The following is a 12,202-nucleotide window of genomic DNA, read 5'->3' as shown; positions in this document are numbered from 1 at the left end:
ACTGTCATACACAGCTGGTATGCACACAAAAACAGTCTACAAACACACTAACCAAATGAACTAACCTTTCCACAAAGCACTTACTTTACACTTATCCCTTATACTGAACAAAATATATAAGGGATATTATATTGTATATTGTACTATTATAAGTTCATTTGAGAACTTGGTGTGAACGGGCCGTTATTCATGCTGATCAATTCAAGGACGATAACTATAACGATAATGATAAATATATAGTCTAAAAATCATTCTAAATATGAAAAAATAGCAGAACCCACACCACAACAATAAGAACAATGGCACAGAGGAATGATATCGTTGGAATCCCTTTCAGAACACCGTTTTCCCCGCTGATGAACGTTAAGTACGTTGACAGCCAATCAGAATCCATTCCGCTTTAAAGAGCTTGAGCATTTTAAGCAGCAGACGACAAACTAGCAGCGCATGCTTAGAAAAAACAGAGTGTTATTGTTCGTTGGTGTGGACGGTTAAATAGTTATCATTATGGTCATCTTTATAGTTATCGCTCTTGGTGAGAACTTTAACTTCCCTCAAAGATTCTAAAGATGAAAAAAGTTATATTTGAAAATGTAATTCAACTTCTCTTTTCTCTATCAAACTCTATTTCAATTTTATTTATTTTTTTACGTTAGTGGGAATCCAAACTGTCATTTTTACACTGCCTCAAACACACACCAATAGGAATAACACACCAGTGTTGAAATAAAATAAAATATAAATATTACCGGTAGATGAAAAACGTAAACTTATAAACAGTATTAAAATAACTAAAACTAAAATAAATTAAAGCTAAATAGAAAGACGTAAAAATTAAATGTAATAAAAATGACAAAATTTAAACTAAAATAACCATTGATTTTAAAATTATGAATAAATACTATAATACTATATAAATAATACTAAAAATAACACACTGATCCAGCGGAAACCAACAACTGCTAGATTTTGTTCTCCGTTGTTGTGAGCAATGTGAGCTAGCCCTAAAAAAATTATGTGACACAGAAGCAGCTCAAGGGTGAAAATTCAAGATTCTAATCTGAGCAAAAAAACAAAAACATATGCTTTCATTTAACCATCCAAACTGATTTTAATAGATTCTAAACAATATTGCATCTTTCATAACTCCTAAAAATAATGGTAATGTTGGATGGCTGGCTGGCTTTTGGAAAAAGAGCCTTGAAAATAATTTTCTATATTTAACGAGAGCTTCTGCATGTTTAACCAGTGGTGACATGCGGTGTGTGGATGTAAAAGGCTGCAATAACACAAGGTTTATGCAAAAGTTGATGTACAGTTTATCTTTCCACCATTATGCAATATATTGAAACATATTTCTGTGATAATAAAAGAACAGAAAAATGGAAAAAAGAGAAGAAAATACCTAAAACATTCAGCTAGGACATAAGACACATTTTGTATAATGACCAGTTTATTTAAACAAAAGCTTTTTTGATCTTTTCAATCTTCATGTTTTTTTTTATTTTTTTTACTTTATTTCTGAAACTAGCCACACAAAAGTCTCTGGCCAACTTGGCAATACTGTATTACATTTGCCTAAAGGGTTTCCGTCTCTTTTCAACTTGTCTGGGACACAAAACATTTTCCCACCTGGTTTTCTGTGCTCTGATTCAACAACAACATTCACTTACTAGAGGAAGACGTCTACAGCTACACCTAAATTTGGACACACAATGTACCCATGAAAAAGGAAGTAATTTGGGAACGACAAAACCAGACAACACATCAGAGAGTTTAACTCGATCCTTCCTGTCATTTTATAACCACACAGAATGCTAATATCATTACACAGAAATTTCAGTAGCAACAATTACAATTAAAACTAATGCTTAAAAAAATGAATGTATAATTGCTTATTCTTTAATGTAATATTGGGTGATTATCCTTTAAAGCTGCTCGCCCCCCACAGAAACTCACTCAGCAGTATGATAGAATATCAGTGTCTGGTTTGGGAAGAGGAGCTCCCAAGACAATCACACAGCTAATGGAAAAGTTTGTGATTCGAAAAGAATTACTTTCTGTGCCACAAGAAATTGGACGGTTAAGCTTCACTAAGAGCCTACGCAGTGTGGAAAGGGTTAAAATACAAATGCACATGAAATCCCAAGGAAAGCATTGCCTAACATGGAGTGAGTTTTCTTTCTGTCAGATCCTAAGCAGCAAATATTTGTTACAAGCTACAGAAGCATACATCATACACTGTTGGCACACATTTTTTGGAATTGGATTGCAGTGGCCTTTCCCATGAGAGCGGCAGCAATGTCCTTGATGTGGGAGAAAGGAGAGTTGTCTACCTTAGTCTAGCGCTGCCCATAATCCACCTAAGGTTGCTGGGCAACACGGCTAGGCCTGGACCAAATCCCATCAATCCACCTATCCTGTTTTTAACAGAGCCAAGCCCATGGAATGTCAATACTTGGCTTAACAGCATAATATGTTGTAACTAGAGCTCTATCTATTATGATAATGGGTGTGATTCAAACCCATTCACGACAACGGAGAACATACTGCCTTTGTTTCTCTGATTCAAAGAAAAAACATGCTTTGCTATTCTGAGTCAAATATTCTTATGTATGTGACTAAACCATTGGTGTACCAAGTAAGAAGAAGGCAAAGGTTATATTTTAACACATATCTACTAGGTCAATAACACCAAGTATGTTAACATACACAGATTTTTTTAAATATATTATACACACATACATATTTATCTAGATGTATTCGTCCCGAACCGTACGGTACAGATGTCACATAATTTGACATTACGCACAAAACACAAAAACGCACACCTTTATTTATTCTCATTCTCTCTTGCATTCACAATGTCATTAGTGTACATAGATAGATTAATAATCAATTAAAAATGTATGTAAAAAAAAATGAAAACACCATTAATTATTGCCCTCTCATTGTACTATGCACAGTGCATACAGCCATATGGCGGCAGGTGCCACTGGTGCATGCAGTCACACGACCAATAGGCGATCCACATTCCAATCCAGAAGGGGACATGCAGTAATGCAACGCTGTTTGCTACCAGTAAAAAGCGCAGAAGAAGAAGAGATGATGATCGATATGTTCATAGATATCCATATAAGGCTAGATGTCTTAAGGCGGAGTCTCGAACGGCATCACCGGTGGCCATCTTGTCACAGGGAAGCTTTCTGGCGAGCTCTATGGTTGTGGTAACGTTATCTGAAGTAAGGCTATGTTCACACTTAGCGTCTTTTTTCAAACTGCCAGCGTCTGTTCTACATTAGAACCCTATGGAGTAAACCGTTTTTTCAAAAAAGTCCTGAGCGCTTTTTTAAACGCCACCGCCGGCGTCTTTTTCTGCAGCTCAGAGCGTCTTTTAAAGTTGAAAAAAGTTTAACTTTTCTGAAAAGAACGCCCTACGTCAAGCGCCTTTTTGACAGCTGACCAATGACAAGCAAGTAGCGAGACCTGTCGTTTCCATAACAACAAGAAAAATGGACACGGTGCCGGTAGAAAAACTAATCGTCCTTGTTTCGGAGCACAAGGAGCTGTTTGATATGAGTACACAACTCTATCATAACATACATCACAAAGAGGCTGTGTGGGCACACTACTGTTGCAGCTGTTGTTATAGCAACAAAAGACGCGCTCGGCTGCTATTTGTAACCGAACGCGCAGCGGTTTTTTTTTTTGCTAAAAAAACGCCGTTGTTAACTTTTTTTTGTCAAAAAAGACGCTAAGTGTGAACGTAGCCTAAGGTGAGTGATCAGCATGAACACAAATCCTCTTATCTCGCTGAAATCTTGACGGATTTACAAACGGTTTGGTTTCTTACACACGTTATTAACGTGGCTATAATGGTGGATGCTTGAACATGTTGAAATGTATAATATTATAATTATTCATATGCAGTGTCATAACTACATCTCTGACGTTTATAACAAACCAAACCGTTTTAAAATCGGTAGAAAATTGAGCAAGTTATGGTTATTTAAAAAGTACATGCACCATTAAAACACAATGTTACGAGTGAGCGAGCCCCCTGGGACAAGATGGCCGCCGTGTGCGGACCTCGACCTCCATTGGCCAGCAGCGCGGAAGAGACATCTAGCCTTTATTATATGATATATATGGATATGTTTACATCTCTCAGCCAGTGTTTCAACTGCGGAAAGATATCAATAAAACAGCTTGAGAACAATATCTCACGTAGCATTACATTTACCTCAGGCATTAAGTGTCGACAGAAGGTTAGTTCACTAGAGAAATTAACTTTAGAGAAGCCTATTCAATATATTTACTTTACCTGTTAGTAATGTCTTGATTATTTAATGTGTGTTTAAATAAATTTGTCATGAAAACACCTTATGGCAGACACTGTGTAAAAGATTATATAAAAAAAATGAATTGGAGTAGAAAATTAACTTTATAATTAGATTTAGAAGTTAATGCAAAATATGCCTTATTGTTTAAGTGTTGATTAGTATATCTAAACATAAGTAGCAACTGAATTTAATAACTTTGGCTCCCTCTGTTCTTTAATATTATAGTAATAATGTGTAAGAAAGGGCTATAGGGACATAGCATAGGCTAGTTTACAGCAATAGCTAAGATAGATTTTTTTTTATCCTTCAGAAAATGTTAATTATAATTTAATTCATTTTAATCACAGAGACACATTTATTAAAATAGCTTTTTTTTTTTATTAAAGTTTTTTTGTTTAGCTTTCTTCTCCCTGCTGTGCCGACCCCGTACCGAACCATGACTTCAAAACGAGGTACGTACCAAACCATTGTTTGTGTACTGTTACACCCCTAAAATATATATACATATATATATATATATATATATATATTTATTTATAAATATATATATATATACACTGTATACTGCAAGCAGATAACACAGAGACAAATTGTAGTCTGATTAATGCAGTGGTTCGCAACATTTTTGACTCAACGACCCTCCATTTAAGGTAATATATTTCCCCCAGTATTTTTTCTATAATTATAACAAAGCTGCTTGTTTTTCATTTTTTTTTATAAACAAACTGGGGAACAAACAGAAACTGTTATTGAGGCCCACTTGGAAGTTTGCAGTGGGTCCTGGCCCACTGATCGAGAATGACTGGATTAACATGCATACATGCTGGATGAAGCCAACCTATAATGACATAATCTAGGTTTTTAGTCCAACTTCAAAAAAGCCAAACACGTATGATTTTATTCAGACTAAAGTGTTGACGTCATTTTAAAAAGACAAATTATTTATGCTTTTAAAGTGCATGAAAACGCACTTATAGACTGAATCAACCAAAAACTGTACAAATAAAGGAGCTTGTCCCAATAACTTTTGTAACTAAGTAACATCCGTCACCCTGTGACAATATGGCTACCGATTAAAGGAGAGAAACACGCGCAGTCACTCACACAGGAAGTGCATTCCTTCCTTCACAGTAACTGCCCACCCCACATCACTCGCTGCTGTTTGTTTAAACTGGCTGATGATTTGTGGAGATTAAGCTTTCACAAATAACCTACTCCCTAATGACCCCCCATGCCCGGCCACAAGCTTCCGTGACCAAGCACGAAGGCTCGAGGGGGGTGCCGAAACCTCCGGGGACCATAACGGCCCTAACAGAACCAAAGCCCTGTTCTGCCCTGACCCACTTCTGCATTTAGATCAGCGGGGACTCCTGGGAGATTAGCCCAGTGTTAGAGGGTGTAGTCAAATATGCCTCCTCTGATGAATTTAGCAGTGGCCTGCATGGAACAGCCGTTGGGTCACCCTTTAACCAAAACCGCAGTGGAAGGCTGCTATTTGCCATTCACACTGGATGGACACTGACAGACAAAACTGTACTGGGCCTGAAAACAACAATTTTCTGCCCAGACAGTTTGGTTGGAACATTCGGACCGATACTATGATTGGTATTCCATTCAGAATCCCCGTGGTCACTGACAAATATGGAATGATGCTTTCCTAAACTTTGTCCTCTTATATTGTGATGAACACTGAACTTGAATTTCTAACTTGAGAACTGAGAAAGGAATAGGTCTGAAAAACAAAGAGTACAGCAACAAAAAATCACCAACAGGAGGAGAAAAACCATGACCCAAAAAGATAAAAATGATTTTATTTGTAGCAGATGTTATTTTGCAGGCTCTGAATGAGCAGACGGAAAACTGGAAGTGACACTGCACATCAGTGAAGAGAGAGGTTATTGAGAACATCTGCTGTTAGGCCACACTCAGACTGCTGTTGTCACAGTGGTCAGCTTGTCTTAGAAACACAGATCAATTTGGGAGGACTGTTTGACCATGTTTGGGCTGAAAAAGCAAGAACTTTCTCATGGGAATGAAGAGTGTGTTACATGAGATGATATGCTGCCTACTCTTGACGGTTCATATTCATTGGCTCAAAGGCTGCACTGTTACATGATAACTCAGACACTTGAGCTAACACACAAGGGTTTCTCACCTCAGCTTGTCAGCCACAAAGATGACCCTTCGTTCCAGCAACAGAGAGGCAAAAACACGTACCACCTGTCGTACACTCAGGCAGTTGAACAGACTTTCAAAGTCCACATGCTCTAGTCTGGAGTCCATGGGTCTCCGTAACTCAATCACCTGTGGAAAATAAAACACTGCATTGAAACAAGGAGCAATATAAACGCTGTTAAGATGGAAATAGAAAACTATTGGCTAATTACTATTGGCTAATAATGTCTGTTGGCAAGGAAAGTAAAAATGTAAACTGCTGGCCTTACTGTTGAACCCTAAATAGGGTCAGTTTTAATATCATGTAGTCTATACTAAGGATTCAGATCTCAGATTTGCTTCAATAAGTGTTCAATAAACTTGTACTAATCTACAGGAGATAACAAAGCAGTCTAAATTATATGCGAGAAGGATCTAACCTCATTTCCTGCTCCAGGCAGGAAGGTTTTGACTTTTATGGTTTTGCCTGGTGCTGGAAAAGGAGATTCCATCACACTCCTCATGAAGGGATACACCAAAGCAGCCGAGATCCCTCTCCTCCTCTCCACTTCATCAAGGATCTGTAACAAATGAAAGTTGAATAAGTTGATGGAGAACACACCAGTGCTAATAGGCATTGACACCGCTAGACTACAGACGTATATATTAGACTTATACACTACAGAACAACACTGATCGATTTCATGTGGTCTGTTTCTTTTTTCCTTTCAGATTTGTGTGTGGAAGTCTCTGGAATTCTAACCTGTCACTAGCAAGTCATGGTTTTCATCGGCTACATATACGTTTTTTCTTTCTTTTCAAGATTGATGAAAACATGCAGTTCAGATTTCCACTGAATATTATGATTACCCAAGGTTGGATACAGAATAGTTTTATACTTCTACCTCACTTTCCCATGAGTGGAAGGTGGAAGTGAAGGAAATAACAGTGGTTTAATAGGCCAGGGAGAAAGACAGATGTACTGTACTAAGTTGGATGTACCTCAATGCCAACACAAGCCTCACTTCAGCTGTGCCCATGTCTGACAGCCAGAGAGACAGTGTGGAGGTGTGTGTGTGTCTATGAACAAGCCTGAGCTCACCTTGGAAAACAGGTTGAAACAGCCCAGTCGACTGATGACACAATACACTTCAGGAAGGCGAGGCCCTTTCCCACTCGGCTGCAGGTGCGGGGGAAAAGATTACAAAAGCAATTAAATCATCACATGAAGTAACTGGTATACAACACATGAAAAGCATCCAGGTGATTTCAGCAAAACGTATATGGTACTAAATCATATCCGTGAGAGCTGAATCTGAGAAGAAACCAGATTTTGGTGGTGCTTGAACCTGCAAAAGTCACCACCATGACACTAGGGTGTTGTGGATGGGTGCCAGGGCATTGCTAGAAGATCACTTTTTGAGGCTATGCAGTTGCTAGGGTTTTTTGGGTGGCTGAGAGCCCAACCCACAAGCCTTAATGATATGCTGGTTCCTAGATATGGCTTGGGTCCTTCAACACAAGTATATAGGATTAATTTGAGTGTTTTATTGCCTATTGTAGTGGAAACTACCATTCAAAAGTTTGAGGTGTGAATTATTTTTTTTTAATTTATAATTATTTTGCGATTGCAAAGCTTCTACATCCATTAACCCAGTCTTCAGTGTCATGTGATCCATCAGAAATCATTCTAATATGCTAATTTGGTGCTCAAATAATTATTGTTAATATCAATGATGAAAAAAGTTGTGCTGCTTAATTTTTTTGTGGAAACCATGATACATTTTTTTCAGGACTCTTTAATGAATAGAAAGTCTTTCAATTTAAGTTGATCACATTATTCAACAACTTGCTAACCGCAAACTTTTGAACAACGGAGTATATATATCAGACATCTCAACATGTCGCATATTTTAGGTGCCATTAATGTCAGTATTACAAACGTTGTGGGATGTGTGACTTGATAAGTATGATCAATGGTGATGGTGGGTTTAGCAGCAAGCACCACTAAAATCGAGAGAGAGAAAGAGAGAGAGAGAGAGAGAGAGAGAGAGAGAGAGATATTACTGTTCACAAAATTGCAGCTTGAAAACTTAAAAGCCACATCAAACAGATTTAAGGGAGTTAAAATGAGAGTTTCATGCTGTTAATTGATTTTTTTTACAGCTTTTCTTTAAAACGTGTGGATGGAGTCATTAAATGAATCAACTCTTTAAACATTATCATCCTACTCAAAATTTTATGAACTCTATTTTAGTATTCAGTTCATAACCTGAAGTTAAACACATGAAATAGTGCATGGTACAAGTCTAAAATGGATGCAGAATGTCCAGTGTAAACACAGCACAGGTGCAGTTCCACAAAACGAATGAGTTGTCACACGCAATTCACTAAACAATCGAAAGTCTGGCTATTTTCTAGGAGTCCAACCAGGTTAGTGTCTCTCAAAGCACACAGACACAAAGAATCCCATTCCTCTTGTCCATATTAGGTATGCAATTCTACTCTGCTGACTTTTTACAAATGGATGATTAATTCAAGCATGTAGAGCTGGGTTCAAATCCTCAGGAATGCCGCCCTCATGCCAGCCCCTGGACTTCCTCCCTGCAGGGAACACAGTCAACACTTCTCTCCATTCAGATGCTCAAAAAGACGAGCTGAGAAATAATAAAAGCTAAAGAAATCCCTTAAGCCAATAATGAAGCCAATCGAATCTAAAAAATCTAAAGCTGAACAACACAAGGTCACATCTATAAAAGCAAGTTCTGAACAAGCAACAGCTAAAACTATTAACAACTACTAGAGAATATCAACTACACATTTATCTTCTTTTATTTCCAGAACACGTGTTTAGATGTATGAAATGCTTTAACATTACATTCTCAGACCACAGAAAACCAATAACATGCACTTTAATGCAAAACTTATGTATATCTCATAACAATAATGTACAGAAAAAGCAGCACATTCTTAACTGCACATTCACAAATAAAACCATGAAACATGCAGTTCACCACAACATTCAAAAACAATAATCACCACAAAACTCCAAAGCACACAAATATATGACCGATTCTTACGGTACAATGACATCTTTTGATGATTTGCATTTCCATTCATCTCCTGAGAAACTCTCATTAAAACGGAGACACGTTTACGAGAATCTATTTCTCTTTGAGCACAAAAAAAGAGCAAACAAAACACTTAAGTGACTGGCCAAAACTCTATCCATATGCTTGGCCTTTAAATACATTAAATGCAATATACAATATACGTATGGTTATACTATCAAAAACAAAAGGAGCAAGAAAGGCATTCAGAATATGAGAAAAAGACTCACCAGAAGCCGTCTGCAATACCCAAAGCGTCTACTGCCATCTTCTCCGGTGAGCATAAAAGAGAAGGTCTCACTATAGCAAATCAAAGACAGCCACCATTAGTCCCCAAAACCCACATGTAGATCAGGTGATAAGAAGAAGTGTTTAAAACCACTTGAGAAGAAATGCTCTTGAGACTGAACACTTTGCCTTTGAGCCGTATCCTGCGGTTAGAAGACTTTATCAGGTAGCTGAGATGTTTTCAAAAAAACAAAGAACTTACTCACATTACTGAGTGTTTATGACCTGGGGTATTTGACTGTGAATACTTGAGTAGTTTAAATTGAAATTGCAATGTTTCAGTTTAGTCGATGAATTGATTGTGGGACAATGTTGTTCATAATGTAGTGTAATAAATCTCTTGATGGATGTAACCATTCCAATCCCCCCCCCCCCCCCCCTCCAAAAGAAAATTTTCTTTGTGTTTTTGAAATAACTTACAGTAATACCAACATTTCTCATCATTAACAGTTATCCATATTTCATACTGCATACCACAATCAATGTGATTATAGCAAGTAACAGCTCATCAGTGTCAGCCAGAATTTTAATATCAGTGTATCCCTACATACAAGGAAACAGTGATACCTGTTGTATTCAGACACAGGGCTCCAGTCTTTGGCATCTGGGAAGCAGAATTGTGGGATAGCCTTGAGTCTCTGTTCAGCTTCCCTCATCTGCTTGGTGAGTCTCTCTAACTGTGAGGGTTAGATGAAAAGACCTGGTAAGAAATCCATCTAATATATTTACACAGCCTCTTTAAAATATGCCTTCAGACCTTCATTACTATATCAAGTATGTACAGAATATTTTCCCACCCCACAAGGGGTCAATCCCTCGCTCCTACCACCACCCATGCCACCATCTGCCCTTTGTTCAAGTTTAAAAGCACAATGACGGGGTTGACCCTCCGTTGGGCAGAATGTCAACATATTTCAGCCTCTCAAGAGAACACAATCCCTGAAGCAGATCTCAGCTAATTAAAAACCTATCTCTGTAACTAAACATGATTGCCATGGCAACGATTTCCTGCTTACGCCACTTATTGTCAATACATCCCAACGATAAGAGCTCAAAGCATCTGGATTTTCAACACTGTCTCTGATCCATTTAATGGCATACATAACTACCATTCAAAAGTTATTTAAATAAAACTATTTAAATAATTGCTTTATATTTGAATATCTGGTAGCACTTTTCTTAAAGCCTTTATATAATGCATTATAAGGTGTATTACAAGGCAACATTTATGCATTAGAAATACTTTTCCAATGCATTAATTTAGCCTTGTAATACACCTTATAATGCATTTTATGGTCTCATGAATAATTAAAACGACAGCTATAATACATTATAATAATTATGTTATGCTTTTAGAAAGTATAGTACATTAAAGCACATGATGCAAAGCACAATATCCGGTGTACCAAGGAATCGGCAAATATTATAATGCATTTTAACTTTGGTTACAATTATTTATGAAAATATATACCGGTATGTACTGTATATGTAACACATATAGGCCTACATGTATAGAAACATTATAATGTACATAATACCTTTATAATGCATCATACAGTACATAAAGGCTTTAAGTAAAGTGTTTCTGAATATCTTTTAAAATTTAATTTATTAATGTGTTGGCAAAGCAGTCATTACTCCAGTCTTCAGTGTCACATGATCCTTCAGAATTCAGTCTAATATGCTGATTTGGTGCTCAAGAAACATTTCTTATTATTATGCTGCTTTATTTTTTTGTGGAAACTGATACATTTCTTTTTTCAGGATTCTTTGATAAAAGTAATAATGAAACTAATATAATTTTTTTCAGATGTTGTGCAAATGTTAAACAAACATAGTATCGCCTCCTTTTTTTTAGAGAGAATATTCACCTTGGGGAACTGGTATGTGACTTCTGGAGTATATGAGTTTTTGGTGGGCTTTTTCTTCAGGGAGACCACCACAAAGTACTCAAAGAGCTCCCTTTCCTGCCACTCGATCAACTGCAGCTCCAGCGTCCTGTAACTGGGTGCACTTCGCAGCATAGACTGCAGCTTCAGTAACCTCTGAGTGTGGGCTGTGAAAAAAAATCCACATGATATATCTCAGTATATACATTGTGAAATAACAGTGTTCGCATATTGTGTGTACATGGTCATTTTCGATATGATTTACATGTAAAACACACTTACATATTTATCATTAAATAACAGATAATTTTTCGAGATGTCTAATCTCAACAGACCATGTGTGGAGCTCATTCTCATATAAATCTCAGGTCCAGTGTTGTTATTGTTCACTGAAACTAAAACTAATACAAATAATTTT

At 37.1% G+C, this 12,202-nt stretch overlaps 1 protein-coding gene across 4 annotated transcripts in view; it reads right to left on the bottom strand.

Annotated features, from left to right (window-relative positions):
• The window catches only part of dennd2b (DENN domain containing 2B), a 60,757-nt gene that overhangs the window by 5,936 nt on the left and 42,619 nt on the right, over positions 1–12,202 (bottom strand). For all 4 annotated transcript variants that reach the window (XM_079605225.1, XM_079605227.1, XM_079605224.1 and 1 more), the window contains 6 exons: positions 11,767–11,951; positions 10,463–10,572; positions 9,838–9,907; positions 7,600–7,677; positions 6,938–7,078; positions 6,499–6,647 (listed from right to left, as the gene is read on the bottom strand). In XM_079605225.1, the coding sequence (XP_079461351.1) occupies positions 6,499–6,647; positions 6,938–7,078; positions 7,600–7,677; positions 9,838–9,907; positions 10,463–10,572; positions 11,767–11,951 (733 nt within the window). The remainder of the gene's footprint in view (positions 1–6,498; positions 6,648–6,937; positions 7,079–7,599; positions 7,678–9,837; positions 9,908–10,462; positions 10,573–11,766; positions 11,952–12,202) is intronic.

Source organism: Phoxinus phoxinus (genome assembly GCF_949152265.1).
Source record: "Phoxinus phoxinus genome assembly, chromosome: 2".
In the NCBI taxonomy this organism is placed as follows: domain Eukaryota; kingdom Metazoa; phylum Chordata; class Actinopteri; order Cypriniformes; family Leuciscidae; genus Phoxinus; species Phoxinus phoxinus.
The sequence above is the reverse complement of the archived record's forward strand: the minus strand, read 5'-3'. Positions and strand labels throughout refer to the sequence as shown.